The 26,308-nt window shown below is 39.3% G+C and overlaps 1 protein-coding gene across 1 annotated transcript in view; it reads right to left on the minus strand.

The window, feature by feature from the left end:
* ACSM1 (acyl-CoA synthetase medium chain family member 1) overlaps positions 1-26,308 on the minus strand; it is a 48,062-nt gene that overhangs the window by 16,675 nt on the left and 5,079 nt on the right. Inside the window, exons 3-6 of the mRNA XM_059155100.1 lie at positions 7,498-7,708; positions 5,029-5,236; positions 3,059-3,199; positions 304-463 (exon numbers count right to left, since the gene is read on the minus strand). Coding sequence (XP_059011083.1) covers positions 304-463; positions 3,059-3,199; positions 5,029-5,236; positions 7,498-7,708 — 720 coding nt within the window. The remainder of the gene's footprint in view (positions 1-303; positions 464-3,058; positions 3,200-5,028; positions 5,237-7,497; positions 7,709-26,308) is intronic.

Raw genomic sequence — 26,308 nt, forward strand, 5'->3', positions numbered from 1 at the left:
TGTTTACCTATTAGACAGATGGCTAATGTATAATCTTCTTTTCTTCTCCTTTGTTATCAGGTATCTAATAAATTCAGGATTGAGGAACTGTTTGGGGTGACAGTCCTTCCAGCTGTGGTCCTCTGCTCCCATTCTCTTAACAGCTGACTTGTTTGTGCCTCATTCTTCTCCCATGTGCCATTAGGAAAGCAGCATAGGGGACCCTCAACTAAATCACATTTTTTTCAGCAGGGTCCGGTTTTTGAGTTGGAAACGTTAGTTTCTTCTAGGAGTTTCTCAGTACTGGAAGGTTAGTGTTCTTACCTGTTCAGCGACCTTGGGGTCAAACTGGGGCATATGATGGATGAAGAGTGTAGCCCCTGCTGTCCATGGTTCCAAAATGCACCCGAAGACTGCCAGAATCCAGCCCGTGTCCGAATGGCACCAGAAGATATCAGATGTCTTCAGTTGCAGAAATTTCCTGCTAACTCCAAAATACAGTGACCTCAGCTATGTGACTGACCATGAGAGAATGTGATCAAGGGCTGGGGACTCAGATTTTCAGGTGGCGACCCACCACTCATTCTCAGTGCATGTTTTTAAATGGGGCTCAAGACACACATCCATAGCACGTCCGTAGAGTATGCCAAAGCCCATTTTCTGGTCGTGTGTGCCTTCAACTGGTTTAGTTATAATGATCCGTAAGACTGGGAATATGGGACAAATCTATAGCTCTTTTCTTGGATTTGACTCTGTTACTGATACAGTCCCAGGTAATGCTGGCAGCCATTTGGGGATAACAAGGAATAATAAGTGTTTCTGAGAATACCATCAAAACTCAGCAGAAACAGGGCTGACAGATGGAGAGATGAAAACCTAATCCGGAAACTATTTTTGTCTGAAGCCAAACTCTGGAGTGCTCTGTCTCAGGATCCATTAAATTCCTGTACTCATTTTTTGGCTTAAAGATATTTAGATTGGTCTTTCTGTCATTTGTGATGAAGAAAGAGAAAGGGAGAGAGAGAGAGGAAAGGGAGAGAGAGAGATTTAATTTTTAATATTCTATCTTGGCAAAGGACTGGAAACAATCAGACAATAGGCAATAACTGAAAGGTGGAGTGGAGGTTGGCTCACCCGCAAGAATTTACTAGCTAGGAGAATCTGTCTTTTCAGCGTCGGACTCCCTACCCACTGAACATCTCTTCTGGGGTGTCTCTCAGGCACCTCAAATCCACCAGATCCTAATTTCTCCTGACTCCCTTCAACTAATTCTTTCTCTTCCAGTATTCTCTGTATTTCAGTGAATGTCATTACTATCCATGCAACTGTCCAAGCCCCAAATCCGAGTCACTTGACTGGCTCCTCTCTTGTCTCCCACGTCACTCCCACAGACAGTAGATCCCATCCATTTTACCTCCTAATATCTCATATATGTTAACTTCCTTCACGTCTCTGACACCTTTGCCAAGCCACTGCCATCTTGGATTATTCTAAGACCCTCCAGCTAGTCGATCTAACTCTATTCTGATTTTTTCCAACATATTCTCCATATTGCAGCTAGTGATCTTTTATCTTTTTTCCTTTTCTTTTTTCTTCTCTCTCTCTCTCTTTCTTTCCCTTTCTCTCTCTATTTCTTTCTTTCTTTCTTCTTGAGAGAGAGAGTGTGCACATGCAGAAATAGGAAGTAAGAGGGGAGAAGCAGAGGGAGGGGGAGAGAGAGAATCTCAAACAGACTACACGTTCAGCACAGCGCCCAATGTGGGGCTCAATCTCGTGACCCTGGGACATGACCTGAGCCAAAATCAAGAGCCAGATGCTTCACAGACTGAGCCACCCAAGTGCTGCCATGTGATCTTTTCAAAACACAAACCTGATCAGGTCTTTCCCTTGCTAAAATATGTCCCATGGCTCCAACACCTCCCCTTCCTCTCAAAACAAAACAAAACAAAAACAAATAAACAAGCAAGTAAACAAACAAAAAACTCTTTAAACTCTACACCAAGGCCCATGAGATCCTATGGGATCTGGGCCCTGCTTACTTTCTCACTCCTCCCAACTATACCTTACCCCACACTCTGAGCACCAGCCACCCTCAAATCTCAGTAGTTTATAAACATTACTTTTTATATCTTTGTGCCTTTGCTCCTGTTATTCAGAGTGCACAGAAAGCCCTTCCCTTCTTCCCACCCCCATTACTCCAGGGTTTTGCTATTCAGTTATCATTGTATAACTTTTCATCAGCACAGCTAGCCACAGCCTACCAAAAAACTTTTGGTGCCCTCTGATCTGGTTAATAATTTAGAAAATATACAGCATCTGTTCTGGTCTGAATATTATTAGCTAGAGAAAGGGCGGAAAGGAGAAGAAGCTGTTTAAAAACTGATTAAATGGGGCTGCCTGGGTGGCTCAGTCATTAAGGGTATGCCTTCGACTTGGGTCAGGATCCTAGTGTCTGGCATCCGGCTCCCTGCTCAGCAGGAGGCCTGCTTCTCGCCCCCCCCCACTTCCCCTGCTTGTGTTCCCTCTCTCTGTTAAATAAATAAATAAATAAATAATCTTAACAAAAAATAAATTGATTAAATGGTTAACCCAAGGCTACAGCTTCAGCCTCTATGACTGTTCTAGATCAGGGACAGGGTCATGATGTGGCCTGGTCCCAGGTATTATTTTTCCTAACAGCTCATAACTGGGTAATTTCAAGTTTCATTTGTCCATAAATGGGGAGAAGGAAGGACCTGTTGTTTAGGTGACATTGTGAGTTCATTCTGTATTTTCCTACCAAACCCTGAGTTAACTGACAGAGACAAACTGGCTCTCCTACACACCTCCTGTCAAGGTGCTTAGGCAGGACATAATGTGCCTCCTTTGTCATCAGAGGCCTCTGTCAGCAAATAGTTAGGATTCTCAATGTTTACCTCTCAGATTTTCATCAGTCTGAACCAAAGAGCACAGAAGGGAGAAGCAGGATAAGGTCAATTCTGCTTAGAGCTCTTTTCCCAACCCACACATGCACGCATACACACACACACACCACCCCAGATCTGCGGCCCAGCTCATAAGTCAATGACTTCTTTCCTACCTTGAAGGGAAAGAGGATCGCAAGGCAAATCCATGGCTGTGTTTTGCCATCTTGGGGAAGCCTGTGGTCCCACTGGTGAAGAAGATGGCCATTGGGTCCAGGGTCTTTGACTTAATACAGGTATGATCTGGGGATGCTGATCTGCAAAGAGATTCAGTACAAAAGGGGAGAAGTCATATTTACTCTTTCCATCCAGAGAAGCAAAAGGAACAATATGAGGCTTGGAGTCAGAAAAATGGAGGTATCTAACACTGGAGGGGAAACCAGTTCTCCTGGTATTAGGAACCAAATGGAGCTTGAGAGTGAGTTGAGTAAGCTGACTGACATTTCTTCATTTTAAAAAGAGGGGAAACAAAATGGATTGTTTAGCATGTAACAAACACTGAAACAGCCCTTCCAGGCAATGCTCTAAGTGATTTACAAGTAACAACTCATTTAATCTTCAGACCAAACCTAAAAGGCAAGTACTGTTATTATTGTGCCCATTCTGTGGATTAGAAAACTGGGGCTCAGAAAGGCTTTCATAACTTGCCTGAAGACCGGTAGCCAGCAAGTGGTCCAGCCAGGATTCAAATACACCCCAAACTGTGTTCTTAGTCACACTGCTAAGCTTGTTTTTTATATGAACCAAGTTAATAGGACTTTTACCCCATAACCATGTACATTCGCCCTGGTGTAAGCTTGAGATGGAAAGTACAATCTCTAGGGTGCCCCAGTGTGCCTTGATTCTTGGAGGTTTCTCCTAGACTGAGAGTCTCTTGGGCTCATAAATGCAAGTTCTCTATGGTGTTTGATCAGAGAAACTGCAAATGATCCCAGGACACTCTGACTCTTGGTGCAATATGATACCATATTGACTTTTGGCCATTTAAGGGCATTTTAGAGAATATTTATTCACACCATTTTCGTTTAATTGTGTGACTTTAAAATCCAGTGTAAGATGTGACTTCAGTGTGATATTTGTCTTTTGAGGCCAAAGGAAAGGACTTTAAAAACTGAGGGGTTACTTCAAGAAAACAAACCCAGCATGGTGTGTGGGTGACACAAAAAAAAATGCCTGAAGGTTTACAGAATCAGAGGTTTGGAAGCGGAAGTGGTCTTACTTACCTCAAACACTTCCCTAACTTTTCCTGCAAAGTGTCCCTAAAGGTATGCAACCCCTAAAAAATGGAAAGTGTTTGCTCCTTTAGCCACCTGACAGCCATAGCCTCAATTTTTCTTGCAATCTCGAGCTTTCCCTTAAAAATTCATCCCTTAGGGGCGCCTGGGTGGCTCAGTGGGTTAAGCCGCTGCCTTTGGCTCAGGTCATGATCTCAGGGTCCTGGGATCGAGTCCTGCATCGGGCTCTCTGCTCGGCAGGGAGCCTGCTTCCTTCTCTCTCTCTCTGCCTGCCTCTCAGTGTACTTGTAATTTCTCTGTCAAATAGATAAATAAAATCTTTAAAAAAAAATTCATCCCTTAATCTTTCACTCAACCTCTTCATATATATATATATTTTTAATATAAACATAATATTTCAGATTCCTTACCTACAGGGAAGATGTAACACAACAACCCTCTGACTTTATACATCACAGGGATGCTAATACTTTAGTGATAGAGGCATGGAAGTTCAATATCCTTATTTTACAGATAAAGCAATTGCATCCAAGAAAGGGGAAGGATTGGGGAGGGTATGTGCTATGGTGAATACTGTGCATTGTGCTTCACTGATGAAGCACAAATAATACATCATATGTTAATATATATATAGTAATATATTATTATATGAGATAAATAATATATTATATGTTAATTTTTTAAAAAAGGGAGGGAAGGAACCAGTCCGGGGTCACACAGCAAATCCATAGCAAAACTAGGAAGAGAAGGTTTCGGCCATCAGACCTGGTAAGTCTCCCCATACTGGTTGGGAGTGAATGGCCTTCTCCTGTCCTTCCTTAGATAGCACATTCATTAGAACAGAAACTCACTTAATTGATGATCGTAAGTCCAACCACCCTTGACAGCTATGGTCAGACACCAGGAGCTTTGTTTTCAGAGTAGGACACTTGGAAGCTAAAGAATCCACCTCTGGGGCAAAGGTATCTGTGGTGATGATGCCCTTGGCTTTAGAAACTTGTAATCGGTAGAGAAGGTCCTTGCTCGTCAGTTGCATGGTTCCTGGCATGAAGACTATTCCTGGGAATGATAAAGGAAATTTGGGGTTTCAGTCTTGGGTTACCTGCATAGAAATCCACCAGCGTCTTGCTGGGCAAAGTATGGTCCATGGACCAGCACCAACCACACCACCTAAGACACAAAATCTCATGCCCCATCCCAAACCTACTGAATCGGAATCTTCACTTTAATAAGATCTCCAAGGGACTCCTATGCACAATGAAAGTTGAAAAGCCTTCCCTAACCTCTTCTGCTCTAGATGGATCTAGCCAGTAGACGGTGGATCCTACTTTACATAGGATCTGGGGCTATGAATGTAAGTAGGACAGTATCCCTTACATCAGAATTAGCTGCATCACTACCTAGATTTTTCCTCTCTCATCTCCTCCTCTGTCAGTCCCTTGTGTCATCTTGTATCTCCTCTCACTCACTCTGCATATCTAAATTTAACTACATTATCCTTTGAACTTCCCTGCTTTCCCTTCCATCTTCTATCACCAACAATTAGTTCGTGTCTTCATGAGTTGGGTTCTAATCTCTCCACCAGGTGCCTTGTCTTGAGTCTTCCTACTTCAGGTTCTATAGAACACTGATTCTTCCCACTCCACTCTTCTTCTCTTCACCAGCACCTGTACCCTCTCTCCAGGAAACCAACATACTCTCCACCCAACACTGAAGACACTACCCACCCACCACTTTTCTTTCTTGCAAATTTATTCTCTATTTCAATATGGCTGTTCTTCACACAGGCTTCTCCTGACTCTTGCCCATCCTTAGTATTCTCTTTCTTTGCTTCTCTCCCTCTTTAATTCTGCTTATACCAGAGGGCTCAGCTCATATCTTGGACTTCCCATGGGCCATCTCTTAGGTCTACAGATGACATGGCTTCTCTATACTCTCTCTGCCATTGCTATTAATTCTTCATTCCACATGACTTGGATGGATTAATCCAGTATTTTACTGGTGAGGGAATATATGAACATGCATTATAAAGCACATCAAAAGAGAATCCATGAGTCCCACATGAATTCTAAATTATATAGGCAAATAGATAGGCAATTAAAAAGGAAAGGGAAATCTCCACAAAAGAATGATAACTAATAAATGTAGGGAGAATAGTATAAAGTAAAAAATTCTTCTATAAAACGACCATAATAATATTCAATTCAATCAAGAATCATTAATGGATTCTCAAATCCTAGGGTGAAAGGCAAGTGCAGAACATAAAGACACTTTATTCACATAAAGACAACTGGAGAACAGGTTATTCAGACAACCAGTCTCATAAATATTACAACATAGATTACTAATTACTTACATAGACCACTAATTATAAAGGGAAAAGATGCCTTGCAAAGGTGTTTGTAAATAACACTGATGATAAGACAAACCAACTTGATGTATCCCCTTATTAAAGCACTGAGATAGGCAAATTGTCTTTGTAGTACTCCTGGTAAAAATGTTTAACTGAATGTAGTCCTGAGGAAAGAGTCAGAAACACAAATTTTGTGGGACCTTCCAAAAACAACTGGTTTAGACATTTCCAAAATGTGGTCATATAGAAAAGCCCAGCTTGAGGGATATTGAGATGTGACAACTGAATGCGATGCATGATCCTCTATTGGATTTTGGATTCAAACCAAAAAAAATTACTACAGAAGACACTATTGGGACTAAAAAAGAATTTCGGCTATGGGTGTATCAGTGTTAGAGTCTTGTGTGATAACTCTGCTGTACTGAGGTGTGGAGAATGTCTCGGATCATAGCAGATGAATACTCCAGTGCTTGCTTATGGGTGTTTATCTGGTGTTTATGGTTGTCACAATGTCTGCAACTGATACTTAAATGACTCAGTGTAGGAGGAGTGCAAAATGTTAAGAACTGATGGATCTTTTCTTTTTCTTTTTTCTTTTTTTTTTTAAATTTAAATTCAGTTAATTGACATATAGTGTATTATTAGTTACAGAGGTATAATTCAGTGATTTGTCAGTCTTATATAACACCCAGTGCTCATTACCTGATAGATCTTTAAAACCAAAAAATGAGATTGTGCAGGGGAAAGTGTGTGCATGGATGACTTAAAGAGTTATGACACTGTATTTGAGGGTGTGTAAGTATGAGAGAGACAGTGAGTGAGAAGGAGGAAAAAAAATATTTGAGGGAGTTTGAGAAAGAAAAAGTCTATGCAGAATATGAAAAAAGATAGGGGAATATTAATATTTCAGGACCAGTTGGCTCTGGGCTAGATCTAAAGTCTGTTGGTGTCTCTTTGGGTCACTGACCTGTTCGCATGCAGCCTATGGCCACCAGCCACCACTCAGGCACTCGAGGCAGGACCACGGCCAAACGGTCTCCCTGCTGCAAGCCACAGATCTGGGTGAAGACATTGGCTGTACGGCGGGTTAAGTCTGTCAACTCGCTGAAACTCCACTTCAGTTCATCCCCTTTGTTATTCACCCACCACAGGGCTGGGTTTGGACCTCTCTTGCCCTCCTGGTAAAGATCATACACCATGTGTTACTTCCTACTTTAAAGGAACTTTAAAGGAACTCATTTGGCCAATCTATTACCATAGACACATTAAAGTGAAAATGTTGCTCAAGGACTGAGATCCAATGTTAAAGAATTTATAGAATGATGAAAAGTTGGGTATAGGGTGTGATCCAACCAGCTTCTTCTGGTCTACTGTCTCCACCTCCGAGTCACATAAAACCATGAATAGCCTTCATGTCACCTGTTAAAACCTTAAAATTTCATTCCCCCATGTGTCTGTCTTAGTTACATATGGACAGTAGGTTCTCCTCTGTGCCTCAGTATTATCATCTATGAAATGGGTACAATACTTCCCAGAAGGTAGTAAAGTTTAAATTAGTTATTTAAAGAGGTAAAGTGTATATGACAGTGCCTGGCACATAGTAAGTGCTCATAAAATTACTATCATTATTATCACAATAGACCTGGAGATTAATTTAATTAATGAATATTTGGCAGAATTTATTTTTAAAATTAAAAAATTAAAATTAAAAGTTACTTCTAGAGGTGAAATAAGCAAGAAGGCAAACCTGGAAGCACCCAGGTAACCCTTTTCCCCTCACAGAAACATCAAGTAACCAACAGACTAACATAGGTTTGTAGGAACTCTAGAAACAGTCAAAGATATGCAGCAACCAACAAATGTCCAAACAACAGAAATTCACAATGAAAATGGTAAGAAATATTATGTTATTTTTGCTTACCTTTGCCTCATCCCCTCTCTGGTGTTGTGAAATATGGTTAGGAGGAAGCCACCTAATTCCCAACCCCTCCCTTGGGACAGAAAAAAAGACTAGAATTTTTTTCAGTATTCTGGGTTGTCAGGACTAGTTTCTGCCTCACTCAACCTGGAGCTCAGATACGAATGGCGACATAGTTTGAATATCAGGTTGGAGGTGTCGAAAACAGTGGCAGATGCCACAATGAGTGAAAACTGCAGATTGGCCACTTGGGGTTGGGGAGGGCAGGAGGTGGGGAATAAAGACAGATGAAGGCAATAAAACTTCTAGGGCCCCACGAAGAAGCAGGTATGAGAGTCTGAAGGAAATTAAAACATGAAAAAGCAACAATGTTATTTGGCAAAATTGAGAAGAAAAAAAAAAGCACATGCATGATAGGCCTAGAAAAGACACGTGTCTGAGACCTTACATTTTCATATGATTAGATTACTGAAGGCAATTCTCTACAAGGAACCAGCTACAAAAACAGAGGCTGGTTGCTTTTTCCAAATAATCCAATTTTCAACAACAGATCACAAGGCCATGTTGCCCATTTGAAGGAAAAAAAAAAAAAAAAAAAGCTCCAGAAGCTGACTCTAAAGAGACATAAGTTTCAGTTATTAGACAGAAACTTTAAAATGATTGTGTTAGGGGAGCCTGGGTGGCTCAGTGGGTTAAAGCTTCTGCCTTTGGCTCAGGTCATGATCCCAGGGTCCTGGGATCGAGCCCCACATAGGGCTCTTTGCTCGGCAGGGAGCCTGCTTCCTCCTCTCTCTCTGTCTGCCTCTCTGCTACTTATGATCTCTGTCAAATAAATAAATAAAAATCTTTAAAAAAATAAAATGATTGTCTTAAACATGTTGGAAAAGCTAAAGGAAAATAAACAAAGAACTAAAGCAAACCAGAAAAAAATATATATGAACAAAATGAGAACCAAACAGAAATTCTAGATTTGAAAATACATTAACTGAACTGAAAACTTTACCAGGGGGGTTCAACAACAGACTCAGTCAGACAGAAGAAAGAATCAGTGAACTTGAACAGAAGTCATTTTAAATTATGGAGTCTGAAGGGCAAAGGGATAAAAATAATGAAGAAAAGTGAATAGAATCCAAAGGACATAGTATACAAACAATCAGAGCAATATATACATTATGGGAGTCCTAGAAGAAGAAGAGAGAAAAAGGAGTGACAAGCTTATTTGAAGAAATAATGGCTGAGGAAAAGCAAAACCATATTTGCATTAAACACAAATTTACTTCTACAAAACAGGAAAAAATATCCAGTGAGAAAAAGACAGTCTCTTCAATATATGGTGCTGGGAATATTAGACAGCTATGTTTAGAAGAATGGAATTCAATCATTCACTTACACCAAGTGGTATGAAAACTCAATATGGATGAAAGAACTCAATGTGAGACAGGAATTCATCAAAATCCTAGAGGAGAGCATAGACAGTAACCTCTTTGACATAGGCCACAGAAACTTCTTTCAAGACATATCTCCAAAGGCAAGGGAAAAAATGCAAAAATAAACTTTTGGGACTTCATCAAGATAAAAACCTTCTGCAGAGCAGAGGAAACAGCCAAAAAAACAAAGAAGCAACCCAAAGAATGGGAGAAGATATTTGCAAATGACAGTACAGGCAAAGGGCTGATACCCAAGATCTATAAAGAACTTCTCCAACTCGACATCTAGAAAACATATAATCATGTCAAAAAAATGGGCAGAAGACAGGAATAGACACTTCTCCAAGGAAGACATACAAATAACTAGCAACAATCAGGGAATCAGGAAAATAGCCATCAGGGAAATTCAAATCCAAACCATATTGAGAAACCACCTTACACCAGTTAGAATGCCAAAATTCACAAGGCAGGAAAGAACATATGTTCAAGAGGATGTGGAGAAAAGGGAACCTTTCTAAGTATTTGGTGGGAATGCAAGTTGGTGCAGCCACTTTGGAAAACAGTGTAGAGATTCCTTAAAATATTAAAAATAGAGCTACCCTCTGACCTGGCAATTGCACTACTGGGTATTTACCCCCAAAGCTACAGATGTAGTGAAAAGAAAGGCCATATGTACCCCAATGTTCATAGCTGCAATGTCCACAATCACCAAACTATGGAAAGAGCTGAGGTTACCTTCAACAGACAAATGGATAAAGAAGATGTGGTCCATATATACAATGGAATATTACTCAGCCATTAGAAAGGATGAATACTCAACTTTTCATCAGCATGGTTGGGACTGGAGGAGATTATGCTGAGGGAAATAAGTCAAGCAGAGAGAGTCAATTATCATATGGTTTCACTTACTTGTGGAATATAAGGAATAACATGGAGGACATTAGGAGAAGGAAGGGAAAAGTGAAGAGACAAACAATGAGAGACTATGGACTCTGAGAAACAAAATAAGGGTTTTAGAGGGGAGGGGGCTAGGGTTGGCCCTGTGATGGGTATTAAGAAAGGCATTTATTGCATAGAGCACTGGGTGTTACATGTAAACAATGAATCTTGGAACACTATGTCAAAAAATAATGATGTAGTGTAAGGTGACTAACATAACACAATAACGTTTTTTAAAAAAACACTAATTTATACAGTAGTACTCATTCATCCATCCATTCATTAATTCACTCATTCATTCAGTATATGGATATACAAATACAAAAGGCTCAATGAATTTCAAATAAGAAAGTCCAAAGAGACCCACACACAGACACACTGTAATCAAACTACAAAAGCCAAAGACAGACTCTTCAAAGAACAAGAGAAAAGTGACCCATCATGTATAAATCCTTGATAAGATTATTAGTGGGTAACAGACCAGAAGACAGTGCAATTGTATATTTAAAATGATGGGGGAAAACCTGTCAATCAAGAAATTCTATATTCAGCAAAATTGTCCTTCAAAAACGAGGGGAAAATTAGGCCAGTCTCAGATAAACAAAAATTGAGGGAATTCATTAAAAAAAAATTGAGGGTCTATAAATTCATTCTCTATAAGAAATGTTAAAAGGAGCACTTGGGTGGCTCAGTTGGTTAAGTGTCTGACTTTGGCTCAGGTCATGATCTCAGTGTTCTGGGATCAGCCTGCATTGGGCTCCTCAGTCAGCAAGGAGTCTACTTGTCCCTCTTTCTCTGCCCCTCCCCCCACTCATGTGCGCTCTCTCTCTTTCTCAAATAAATAAAATCTTAAGAAAAAAAGAAATGCTGAAAGGAGTTCAAGTTGAAATAAAGGGATGTTACAGAGTAGCTTGAATACAAAAATATAAATAATAAATACCTGAACAAATATAAAAATATGGACAAATATAAAAACCAGTATCACTGTAATTTTAGTTTGGGACTTCAGCTCTTATTCTTATGCAGTATTTAAAAGATAAAAGCCTAAAAATGAATTATAATTCTATGTTAACAAGTGTACAATATATAAACACATAAATTTGTGACATCGGTAACATAACATGGGGAGGAAAGAGGGAGCCAGAAAAGATTAGGGGTTTTGTATGCAAATGAAGTTGCTATTAGTTTAAAATGGATTGTTATAACTTTAAGATGTTATATGAAATTTCCTACAGAATAAACACAAAGGGAAATGAGAAGGGAATCAAAACATATCACTATAAAATAACAAAGAAAGACAGTAAGAGAGGAAATAAGAGACCAAAAGCTATGATAGCAAGAAAACAATTAACAATAGTAAGTCCTTCCTCATCAGTAATTATTTTAAATGTAAGTGCATTAAATTCCCAATCAAATGACTTAAATTGGCAGAATGGATTTAAAAAAAGAAAACAGGATCCAACTATTTGGCATCTACCAAACCATTATTTCTATATGATGGAATATGATAAAACCATCCCAAGACTTCCAGAAATTATTTTGGAATAAAAATTTCATAATACAATATTAATCTTAAAAAGCAAAACTGTATTTACATTGTAATCCAAATGTATACAGTAGTATCCATTCATTCATTCAATATATATTTACTAAATTCCCATTATCTGTTAAGCACTACTCTTAGACCAAAGAATATAATGGTGAAGAAGACATACATATACAAACTTATGTACATGGTATTAAATATTTTTGAAATATTTTATTTATTTGAGAGAGAGAGAACACAGAGCGAGAATGAGAGGGAGATACAGACTCCCACTGAGCAGAGAGCCTGATGTGGGACTCAATCCCAGGAACCTGAGATCATGACCTGAGTTGAAGGCAGACAATTAACCAACTGAGCCACACAGGCACCCTGGTTTTAAATATTTATAGCCAACTTTCATTTTGTTGTTTATGTAAGCTTTCTTATTTTCCCTAAGCTTTCTCTAACAAGCATTCTTTTTTAAAAGATTTTTTAAAATTAATTTCCAAAGCATGTTCAGAGTAAAAGTTCAGGCAGTACAGAATCTTATGAAACAGAAAAATCTGTTATAAATAGAAAAATGTCCTCAAATATCTCATCACATTTTCGCTACCTGAAGGTCAACACTGATAATTATTTGGTGTATATTCTTCCAGCAATTTTTTCCCACATATGTGCAAACCTGATCCCACCACATTTGTCCTGTATGATTGGAACCAAAAAGTAAAGGAATAAGATAAAATTATATATATTATATAAGATAAGACATATATATCATTATATTACATTATAGTAATTTAATATAATTATATACTAAATATAACTTAATAATTTAATATATTATATAAGATACGATTATATATATTATTCCCTCACTGGGATAAGATAAGATTAATATAGATGTATAGTCATGTATAAGTATTCATATTTATGAAAAAATAGTGTTATGACACAATCCTCCCACAACTGATTACAGAACATTAAGGAAGTGTAGTGACTAGTTATGTTATGCACTGCTTATATAAGGGAAGAAGAATATGTAATGTTACTGTAGGAGTTTTAAAAATGATGATAAAGCTTCTTATCAAGATAGAAAACATTTGTTGCTCAGAACTCAGGCAGTATTTTAGACCCTAACTCTCACAACTTGAAGGAGGTATTGCTTAAGCATTGATGGATTTTTGTGTTGAGGATTAATCTGATAATGTGAAATTCAGATAAAGTTCTTTTCCCAGAAGATAGAAACACCTTCTAAACTTGGGGTTGAAATTTAAATTTTTATGTGGTAATGTTTGAAGCCAAAGGAAATTGTGATGTAGTTCCAAAAGATAAAATGCTTAGTATTTAACTTAGCAATAAAAAGGATGAACAACTAATGCACAAGGCAGCAGGGACAATAAAAACAATAATGCTGAATCAAAGAAATCAGACACAAAAGGGTGCATCGTGTATTATTCTATTTTTTTGAGACCTTAGGAAAGAGAAATATAATCTCCAGTATCAGCAGAACAGTATGGGCTCAGAGTTGGGTGGGTAGGGACTGACCAGGAAAGAACAAAAGGAAACTTCTGGGGTGACAGAAATGTTCTAAAACTCCAGGTTTACATTGAAAATGTATGCATTTCATTCTATGCAAATTATACAACAACATAGTTGATTTAAATAAATAAAAGCCTACAGAGCTACTCAAACTAAAATATTCTTTGAAGAAGGAAAGTTAGAAAGGTAGATCAATTACTTTAAGTATTCAAAATGAAATGATTCTTTCTGAATATCAAAACACATGAGAGAGGTGCCTGGGTTGCTAAGTGTCTGCCTTCAGTTCCGGTGGTGATCTCAGGGTCTTGGGATGGAGTCCCACGTCAGGCTTCCTGTACAGCAGGGAGTCCGATTCTCCCTCTCTCTCTGCCTCTCCCCCAGGCTCATGTTCTTGTCTCTCTCAAATAAATAAATAAAATCTTAAAAAAAAAAAAAAAGGTAAGAGCTTATGGCCTACACACACACACACACACACACACACACACACACACACACAAAAAAAAAAACAAGAAAAGAAAAATAGCCTCAGTCTTATTTACAATGAAATATAAGTTGAAATTCAATGTTTTCATAAATTAATGATGGGATATGATAGACTAATAAAATTTATATCCTAATTGACATAGATAAAACATTTTGCCTAATAATGATATAATGTACAATCTTTTTCATTTCATATGGAACATTTACCAACCTCAAAAAAATCTCAAAATTTTAAAATAGGGTATGTTTTCCGACCCCAGTGGAATTAAGCTAGAAATCATTAACAACAAGGCAACGAGAGACCCATCACCCAAGTATGTGGAAACTAACTAATATGCTTCTATATAATCTATCAATCAGAGAAGGGTCATAAGGCAAATAGAAAATTTTTTCAACAGAATGTTAATAAAATACGACATATCAAAATTTTTACAATGTACCTAAAAGGAATACTTAGTGGGAAATTTATATATTTTTTAAAGATTTTATTTATTTATTTATTAGACAGAGAGAGAAATCACAAGCAGGCAGAGAGAGAGAGAAGGGGGAAGCAGGCTCCCCGCTGAGCAGAGAGCCCAATGCAGGACTCGATCCCAGGACTCAGAGATCATGACCTGAGCCGAAGGCAGCGGCTTAACCCACTGAGTCACCCAGGCGCCCTATATTTTTAAATGCATACATTATAAAAGAAGGCAGGCCCAAAAGCTTCCATATCAAATAGCTAAAAAAAGAAATCAAAGGAAATCAAATCAAAGGAAAGTTGGAGGAAGGGAGAGTGTGCGCCAGTGGAATGGAAACCAACACAACTGAGAATAGCAGTGAAGCCAAAGCTGGTTTTCAAAAGGTAAATAAAATTGATAAACTCTTTGGAAGACTTTTCAAGGGAAAAAAAGAGAATAAAGATATTAAACAATATTAGGAATGAAAAAGTGTATGCAATTACAATTCTTTTTTTTTAAAGATTTTATTTATTTATTTGACAGACAGAGATCACAAGTAGGCTGAGAGGCAGGCAGAGAGAGAGAGGAGGAAGCAGGCTCCCTTCCGAGCAGAGAGCCCAATGCAGTGCTCACTCCCAGGACCCTGGCATCATAACCTGAGCCGAAGGCAGAGGCTTTAACCCACTGAGCCACCCAAGCACCCCACAATTCATTTTTTTTTAAAGATTTTATTTATTTGTCAGAGAGAAAGGGGGAGAGAGAGAGAGGTAGAGGACACAAGCAGAGGGAGCAGCCCACAGAGGGAGAAGCAGTTTCCCCATTGAGCAAGGAGCCCCATGTGGGACTCGATCCTAGGACCCTGGGATCATGACTTGAGCCAAAGACAGACTTTTAACTGAGCCACCCAGGCACCCCTGAAATTACAGTTCTTACAAACATTAAAATAGCAACAAGAGAATCTATTAATAATTTTATGCCAATAAATCTGACAATTTGGATGAAATGAACAAATTGCTGCTAAAAAAAAAAAAAATTAAACTCGCCAAAACTGATAGAATCAAAATCTTAATAACCTTATATCTATTAAGTTAAATCCATTATTAAAAGCCTTCCTACAATGAAAACTCCAGACTTCATGTCTAAAACTTTTGGTGTGAGGGAGACAAGATGGCAGAGAAGTAGGAGGAGGCGCCGTTTCAACCGGTCCCCTAAAGTGAGCTAATTACCTACCAAAGAACTCTGATCACCCATGAAATCAGCCTGAGATTAGAATTATATACTTCTGGATCTCTATGGGGACGGAAGACACCAGTGGGTAGGTAAAGCGGAGTGGGAACGTCGATCAGACTGATATCAGAAGATAAACAAAAGGGGGAGGGAGGTACCAGAAGCGACCCATTGGAAAGTAATAGCCCAATACAAGAGTGCCTTGTAATTGGGGACCAGCATTAATTTGGAGTCTGGTTGAAAGCACTCAAAAAGAGCAAAGGATCGTAGGGGGAAATTGGGGGAATCAGGCCGTTAGGGACAAGGGCTACCAACCCAGGACAGACACCACTGGTGCTGAGCCAGAGAAAGTGCAGCAAAGAAGCCAGGTCTTGGTCTCTGAGCCGCCGGCATGCCTGGAGAGCATCTGGGTGGTGGTGCCAGTAAAGGTGAGGGAGCCTCACCAGCTGGCAGAACCACAGCCTTTTGCACTCTCCACACATGCGCCACACCACCAGAGTCCGAGTCAGGCCCTACACCCTCTCTTGAGAGAGGTGCGTGCAGGTGAGTCTGAGCACTCCCAGCCCGGGCCAGCATGAAAATCTCAGTGCGCTCTCTCTGCTTAGGACCTCACTGGCGGTCTGGGCCTGCCCGGACAGCCGCAGCTAGTATTTCTTGTGGTTTTGGGCACAAGCGGGAGTTCTGTGACCCCAGAGACCACGACTGGGGATGTGCTCTGCCAGCAGCAGAGGGGAATTTATGTACTCTGGAGCACCCAGAGGGGAAGAAACTGAGGCTTCTCTCAGAGAGGGAGGTCTGGGTGCAGTTTCCTTTCCTCTAAACCTCCAAAAACCGCCAAAAGCAGCCAAGAGGAGAGAAAACAAATGAAGAAACAAAAAACTTCCACAGAACAAAAGCCTGAAAAACCGGTTTCCTCAGAGCCCAGCCCCTTGATAGAGGCAGGAGGACTTAACTCTAGCAACACTACCTCAAAAACCACGTGGCAGGCCCCTACCCCAGAAAGCCAGTACCCCCCCCCAAAAAAAACCAAAACAAACAAACAAACAAACAAACAAAAAAAACCAAGACGACAACCATCACTACTTCATAGATACAACTTTTATTTCTAATTCGTTCTCACTATTCTGGTTCTTTTCATTTTTAATATAACTTTTTAACCTATTTACCATCACAATGAGATGTTCAGTACACCAAATTCCATAATAACTTTTTTTTAAAAGATTTTATTTATTTATTTGACAGAGAGAAATCACAAGTAGATGGAGAGGCAGGCAGAGAGAGAGAGAGGGAAGCAGGCTCCCTGCTGAGCAGAGAGCCCGATGCGGGACTCAATCCCAGGACCCTGAGATCATGACCCGAGCTGAAGGCAGCGGCTTAACCCACTGAGCCACCCAGGCGCCCCCCATAATAACCTTTTAACCTGAACTTTTGTGATACATATACCCATGTTTTTCTTTTGCTTTTCTATTTTTATTTTATTTTATTTAATATTCATATAGAGATAAGCTTCAAGGTAATCCCCTTTCCCCAATCAATGCTACCCCTATAGGTAAACCAGTTTTAAACCCCCTTTATCTCAGGAAAGTTGAGTCCTTTCACAAAGACATCAAGATACATTCAGGAAGAATCAAAATAACCTTCCTTGCCCACACTGAGAATTTGTAACCACTTTCCCATCTTTTTCTTCTGTCAGTGTTTCTGTGTATTTGTTTTTGTTCTGGTAGTATATAAATCTTCTATTTGGGGTTCATTTTGATGGGGTTCTTTATTTATTTATTTATTTTTTCTCTTGTCATCTACTTTTCAGTCTTTCTGTCTGTTTTTATTTGTATACTTCATAAAGTATACCTTTGGGGCCCATTTGGGCTGGGCCTTCTCTTTTATCCTTTTTTTCCCCGTCTCTCTCTCTCTCTCTCTTTTTTTCTTTTTCTTTCTTTTTAGTAGGGACTCTCGATTGCTCAGAAGTGTTCCAGGGTGCACTTTGCCTGGATCATGGTTGATACATTCAGCTACACATCGGTTCAGCCATCTCTCACCAAAATGACTAGGAGGAGGAATGCCCAACAAAGGAAAAATTCAGAAACTGTGCCCTCGCCATCAGAGCTATTGGATATGGACATAAACAGTATGTGGAGAAGGGAATTCAGGCTAACAGTTATCCAGGCAATGGCTAGGTTGGAGAAAGCCTTTGATGACAAAATGGAATTGATTAGGGCAGAAGTGAAAGCCACCAGGGAAGATGTTAGCAATGCTCTCAATGAGTTCCAATCTAATTTAAGTTCTCTAGCAGCTAGGGTAACTGAGGCAGAAGATAGAATTAGTGATCTAGAGTACAAACTGATAGAGAAAAAAGATCAGGAGGAGGCCTGGGACAACAACTTAGGAGCCATGAAAACAGAATTAGGGAAATAAATGATGCCATGAAACGTTCCAACGTCAGAATTATTGGAATCCCTGAGGGGGAGGAAAAAGAAAGAAGACTAGAAGATATAGTTGAACAAATTCTCTATGAAATTTTTCCCAGTTTGGGGAATGGAACCAGCCTTCGTGTCCTAGAGGCAGAAAAGTCTCCCCTCAAGAACATAGAATCTAGAAAGACCTTGAGACACCTGATTATGAAAATGATGAATCATAATTGTAGACAGGAGCTCTTGAAAGCAGCTAGGGTGAAGAAATTCCTTACATATATAGGAAAGCCCATCAGAATAACGTCAGACCTGTCCACAGAAACCTGGCAAGCCAGAAAGGGCTGGCAAGACGTATTCAGGGCACTAAATGAGAAGAATATGCAGCCAAGAATACTTTATCCAGCAAGACTGACATTCAAAATGGATGGCGAGATAAAGAGCTTCCAAGACTGGCAAGGCTTAAAAGAGTATGTGAGCACCAAGCCGGCACTGCAAGAAATATTAAGCGGGGTTCTATAAAAGAAGAAAGAACCTAAGAGTGTCACTGAACAGAAATATATGGAGACAATCTATAGAAACAATGACTTCACAGGAAACATGATGTCAATAAAATCATATCTCTCAATAATCACTCTCAATGTGAATGGCCTAAACACTCCCATAAAACGGTGCAGGGTTGCAGATTGGATAAAACGACAGGACCCATCCATTTGTTGTCGATAAGAGACCCATTTTGAACTGAAGGATACATCCAGACTGAAAGTGAAGGGATGGAGAAGCATCTTTCATGCCAATGGGCCTCAAAAGAAGGCTGGGGTAGTGATTCTCATATCAGATAAATTATATTTTAAACTAAAGACTTTAGTCAGAGATACAGAAGGATACTACATCATTTTTAAAATATCTATTCACCAAGATGATCTAACAATGGTAAATATTTATGCCTTCAATATGGGAGTAGCCAACTACATAAGACAACTGTTAATCTAGAGTCATATTGATATGAATACACTAATAGTGGGGGATCTTAACACACTACTCTCAACAATAGACAGATCATCCAAGCAGAAAATCAATAAAGAAAGAAGAGCATTGAATGATACTTTGGACTTTATATCTCATAGATATAAACAGAACATTCCACCCTAAACCAACTGAATACTCATTCTTTTCGAGTGCACATGGAACTTTCTCCAGAATAGACCACATACTGGGTCACAAATCAGGACTCAACTGATACCAAAAGATTGAGATTATTCCCTACGTATTCTCAGATCACAATGCTTTGAAACTGGAACCCAACCACAAGAAAAAGTTTGGAAGGAATTAAAACACCTGGAAGATAAAGACCACCTTGCTTAAGAATGCTTGGATCAACCAGGAAATCAAAGAAGAACTTCAGCAATTCATGGAAACCAATGAGAATGAAGACACTTCAGTCCAAAACCTATGGGATACAGCAAAGGCAGTCCTAAGGGGGAAATACAGAGCCATCCAAGCCTCCCTCAAAAAAAATGAAAAATCCAGAATATACCATCTGTCTTTAAACCTTAAAGAACTGGAGAATCAACAAAAGTTAAGCCAACCCCCCACACAAGAAGGGAAATAATCAAGATTAGAGCAGAGATCAATGGGATAGAAACTAGAGATACAGTAGAACACATCAATGAAACTAGAAGCTGGTTTTTTGAAAGAATCAATAAGATCGATAAACCACTGGCTAAACTAATACAAAAGAAAAGAGATAAGACCCAAATTAATGAAATTATGAATGAAAAGGGAGAGATCACAACTAACACCAAGGAAGTAGAAACAATCATCAGAAATTATTACCAACAGTTATATGTCAGTAAGTTAAGCAACCTAGATGAAATGGATGCATTCCTGGAACCTATAAACTTCCAAAACTGAATCAGGAAGAAAGTGATAACCTGAATAGACCAATATCTAGGAATGGATTGAAGCAGTGATCAAAAACCTCCCAAAAAACAAGAGCCCAGGATCTGACAGATTCCCTGGGGAATTCTACCAAACTTTCAAAGAAAAAAAATAATACCTATTCTCCCGAAGCTGTTTCAAAAAATTGAAGCAGAAGGAAAACTTTCAGACTCTTTTTATGAAGCCAGCATTGTCCTGATCCCCAAATCAGGCAAACACCCCACCAAAAAGGAGAATTTTAGACCAATATCCCTGATGAATATGGATGCTAAGATTCTCAAGAAGATACTAGCTAATAAGATCCAATAGTGCATTAAAAAGATTATCCACCATGACCAGGTGGGATTTATTCATGGGTGGCAAGGTTGGTTCAACATTCACAAATCAATCAATGTGATAGAACAAATCAATAAGAAAAGAGAGAAGAACTACATGGTCCTCTCAATTGATGCAGAAAAAGCATTTGACAAGATACAGCATCCATTCCTGATTAAAACACTTCAAAGTATAGGGATAGAGGGAACATTCCCGAACTTCATAAAATCTACCTATGAAAAACCCACGGCAAATATCATCCTCAATGGGAAAAAGCTGACAGCCTTCCCTTTGAGATCAGGAACCTGACAAGGATGGCCACTCTCACCACTCCTGTCCCACAATAGTGTTAGAAGTCCTAGCAACAGCAATCAGACACCAAAGAGAAATAGAAGGTATTCAAATTGACAATGAAGAAGTCAAACTCTCTCTCTTCACAGATGACACGATAATTTATATGGAAAATCCAAAAGGCTCCACTCCCAAACGAATAGAACTCATAAAGCAATTCAGTAATGTGGCAGAATACAAAATAAATGTACAGAAATCAGTTGCTTTCTCATAAACTAACAAGGAAAATACAAAAATGGAGGTTAGAGAATTGATTCCACTTACTATAGCACCAAGAGCCATAAGATGCCTGGGAATAAACCTAACCGAAGAGGTAAAGGATCTCTACTCAAGGAACTAAAGAACACTCGTGAAAGAAATTGAAGAAGACCAAAAAGATGGAAGACTATTCCATTCTCATGGATTGGAAGAATAAACATTCTTTTTTTTTTTTTAAAGATTTTATTTATTTATTTGACAGACAGAAATCACAAGTAGGCCGAGAGGCAGGCAGAGAGAGAAGCAGGCTCCCCTCTGAGCAGAGAGCCCAATCCCAGGACCCCAAGATCACGACCCGAGCCAAAGGCAGAGGCTTTAGCCCACTGAGCCACCCAGGTGCCCAAGAATAAACATTCTTAAAATGTCTATATTCCCTAGAGCAATCTATACTTTCAATGCCATTCCGATCAAAATCTCACTGGCATTTTTCAAAGATCTGGAAAAAACAATCCTAAAATTTGTATGGCATCAGAAGAGACCCCGGATTGCTAAGGAAATGTTGAAAAAGAAAAAACTGGGGGCATCACATAGCCTGATTTCAAGCTTTACTACAAAGCTGTGATCACCAAGACAGCATGGTACTGGCACATAAACAGATACATAGACCAGTGGAACCAACTAGAGAGCCCAGATATGGACCCTCAACTTTATGGTCAACTAATCTTCAACAAAGCAGGAAAAATATACAGTGGGGGGAAAAAAGTTTTTTCAATAAATGCTGCTGGAAAAATTGGACAGCTTTGTGTAGAAGAATGAAACTCGACTATTCTCTCACACCATACACAAAGATAAACTCGAAATGGATAAAAGACCTCAACGTGAAGCAGGAAACCATCAGAATCCTAGAGGAGAACATAGGCAGTACCTCTTTGACATAGGCTACAGCAACTTTTTTCAATATATCTCCAAAGGCAAAGGAAACAAAAGCAAAAATGAACTTTTGTGACTTCCTCAGCTCAAAACCTTCTGCAGAGCAAAGGAAACAGTCGACAAAACAAAGAGGCAACCTACAGAATGGGAGAAGATATTCGCAAATGACAGTACAGACAAAGGGCTGATATCCAAGATCTATAAAGAACTCCTCAAACTCAACACACACAAAACAGATAATCATGTCAAAAAATGGGCAGAACAGATATGGACCCTCAACTCTATGGTCAATTACTCTTCGACAAAACAGGAAAAAAATATACAGTGGAAAAAAGACAGTCTCTTCAATAAATGGTGCTGGGAAAACTGGACAGCTATATAGAAGAATGAAACTCGACCATTCTCTTACACCGTACACAAAAATAAACTCAAAATGGATAAAAGACCTCAACGTGAGACAGGAATCCATCAGAATCCTAGAGGAGAACATAGGCAATAATCTCTTCGATATCAGCCACAGCAACTTCTTTCAAGATATGTCTCCAAAGGCAAAGGAAACAAAAGTGAAAATAAACTTTTGGGACTTCATCAAAATCAAAAGCTTCTGCACAGCAAAGGAAACAGTCAAAAAAACAAAGAGGCAACCCACAGAATGGGAGAAGATATTTGCAAATGACAGTACAGACAAAAGGCTGATATCCAGGATCTATAATGAACTCCTCAAACTCAACACACACAAAACAGGCAATCATATCAAAAAATGGGCAGAAGATATGAACAGACACTTCTCCAATGAAGACATACAAATAGCTATCAGACACATGAAAAAATGTTCGTCATCACTAGCCCTCAGGGAGATTCAAATTAAAACCACATTGAGATACCACCTTATACCAGTTAGAATGGCCAAAATTAACAAGACAGGAAACAACATGTGTTGGAGGGGATGTGGAGAAAGGGGAACCCTCTTACACTGTTGGTGGGAATGCAAGTTGGTACAGCTTCTTTGGAGAACAGTGTGGAGATTCCTCAAGAAATTAAAAATAGAACTTCCCTATGACCCTGCAATTGCACTCCTGGGTATTTACCCCAAAGATACAGATAGAGTGAAAAGAAGGGCCACCTGTACCCCAATGTTTATAGCAGCAATGGCCACGGTCACCAAACTGTGGAAAGAACCAAGATGCCCGTCAATGAACGAATGAATAAGGAAAATGTGGTGCATATACACTATGGAGTATTATGCCTCCATCAGAAAGGATGAATACCCAACTTGTGTAGCAACATGGACGGGAATGGAAGAGATTATGCTGAGTGAAATAAGTCAAGCAGAGAGAGTCAATTATCATATGGTTTCACTTATTTGTGGCGCATAACAAATAACATGGAGGACATGGGGAGTTAGAGAGAAGGGAGTTGGGGGAAATTGGAAGGGGGAAGTGAATCATGAGGGGGTTGAAGTGGCGGGGAGGTATGGGAGGTTGGGGTACCAGGTGGTGGGTATTATAGAGGGCATGGAGCACTGGGTGTGGTGCAAAAATAATGAATACTGTTATGCTGAAAATAAATTAATTAATTTTAAAAAATGGGCAGAAGACATGAACAGACTTCTCCAACGAAGACATGCAAATGTATAACAGACACATGAAAAAATGTTCACCATCACTAGCCATTAGGAAGATTCAAATCAAAACCACATTGAGATACCACCTTACACCAGTTAGAATGGCCAAAATTCACAAGACAATAAACAACGTGTGCTGCAGAGGATGTGGAAAAAAGGGAACCCTCTTACACATTTGGTGGGAATATAAGTTGGTGAAGCCACTTTGGAAAATAGAGTGGAGATTCCTTAAGAAATTAAAAATAGAGCTTCCCTCTGACCTGGCAATAGCACTACAGGGTATTTACCCCAAGGATACAGATGTATTGAAAAAAAGGTCCACCTGTACCCCAATATTTATAGCAGCAATAGCCATAGTCGCCAAACTCTGGAAAGAACCAAGATGCCCTTCAACAGACAAATGGATAAAGAAGATGTGGTCCATACATACTATGGAGTATTAAGCCTCCATCAGAAAGGATGAATACCCAACTTTTGTATCAACATGGAAGGGACTGAAAGAGATTATGCTGAGTGAAATAACTCAAGCAGAGAGAGTCAATTATCACATGGTTTCACTTATTTGTGGAGCATAAGGAATAACACAGAGGACATGGGGAGATGTAGAGGAGAAGGGAGTTGGGGGAAATTGGAGGGGGAGACATACCATGAGAGACTGTGGACTCTGAGGAACTAACTGAAGGGTTTTGGATGGGAGGGGGGGTGGGAGGTTGGGTGATCCTGGTGGTAGGTATTGAGGACAGCATGTATTGCATGGAGCACTGGGTGTCATGCATAAACAATGAATTCTGGAACACTGAAAAGAAATTTAAAAAATAAATTTTAAAAAAGTTGACTTGAAAAATGGATGATTTTATTTTTATTATTTTTTTTTTAAAGATTTTATTTATTTATTTGACAGAGAGAAATCACAAGTAGATGGAGAGGCAGGCAGAGAGAGAGGGAAGCAGGCTCCCTGCTGAGCAGAGAGCCCGATGCGGGACTCGATCCCAGGACCCTGAGATCATGACCTGAGCCGAAGGCAGTGGCTTAACCCACTGAGCCACCCAGGCGCCCGAAAAATGGATGATTTTAGATAAATTGAGATAATCTTGTTTTTACACCAGCGGTGGCAAACTCAGATGTTGTATGGGTCAGGCAAATACATAAATGAGAGAAGCCCACCATGTTCCTCTGGCATAAACTGGAGAGCCAAGTATCTCTCAACTGGGAGCAACCATTCAGCTCTACAGATTGACTGTTGCAATATAGGAATGAACATTTAGTGACTTTACAAAATAAACCCCATATCCTGATTCTGGTTCCTATAATCTGTTGCTTTCTCTGAGCCAAAGCCTTCCCTCTTCCCACATATATATTTACAACATATCCATGAGAATGTTAACAGCCCATTGCTAAAATACAACCAAGTATGGCCAAACACCAACATTGCTTATCTTGTGCTGGTTGTGCCACTGTTCAGGGAGCTGACACATTCAAATTCATTCAATAGGTAATTAAATGTTCCAGGTGTGTTCTATATGCTGTGGATACAATAGTTAACAAAATAGTAAAAATTCCACTCTCTCATTGAACTTACATTCTAGTGATGCTGATCCTACATGTGTATCAGAATTACAAAAGGTACAGACCTTTTGGGCATACTATGCTGGGATGCTAGGATAGAAGTCTAATACTTTCAAAAGAACATGAGGACCCTCTTGAACTATACAGGTCCTAGGACTGTTGCTAATTTTTTATGTAAAATTACAGAACTATAGGCACCTGGGTGGCTCAGTTGGTTAAGTGTTTACTTTCTACTCAGGTCATGATCTCCTAAAGGTCCTGGGATGGAGTCCTGAATCCTTCTCTGCCCCTCCCCCAAACCTGCTTGTGCTCTTGAAAGCTCTCTAATGAAAAAAAAAATCCTTAAAAATTACAGAATTAAATTTAGGAGCAACAAAACACAGAGTCACTAACTCAGAGAAATCTAGGCAGACCTGACTGTTGAATAGTAAGGAGCTTGAAATTTTTGGTAGTTCATAAATTAATTTCTTTTGGCAAATGTTATGGGTAAAGGAGACAGGTGATATGGATCAATGTCATTGATCTGTGGATTTTTTTTTCAGTTTTGTGGTTAATACCTAACTGACTCCTCTTACTGAGCAATGTTTATTATTAAGGTACATCGGGGTGATAGGAAGAATTTGTTTCTGTTATGATTTTTGCCAAAATAAAAAATGCAACTCCACTAATACTGACTCACCTCTCCTAAGACATGAAGGGGGAAATCACTGTCTAAAGAGAAAAAATGAATAGTTGTACATTTTGTTTACTTTCCTACCCCCTCATCTAGAAGAATAATGGCACAGGGTAGGGGCTCACTAAGTCTTAGCTGAATGAATGAATGAATGAATGGATGAATTTGGACAGAATGTGACCTCTCAGATTTGGGAGGCTGCTCCAGAAATCTACTAAAGTAGATTATCTATCTTAGGAGCCTAGAGTAACAAAGGATTTAATTTCCAAGAATAGTC

Source organism: Mustela lutreola, chromosome 17, assembly GCF_030435805.1.
Source record: "Mustela lutreola isolate mMusLut2 chromosome 17, mMusLut2.pri, whole genome shotgun sequence".
In the NCBI taxonomy this organism is placed as follows: domain Eukaryota; kingdom Metazoa; phylum Chordata; class Mammalia; order Carnivora; family Mustelidae; genus Mustela; species Mustela lutreola.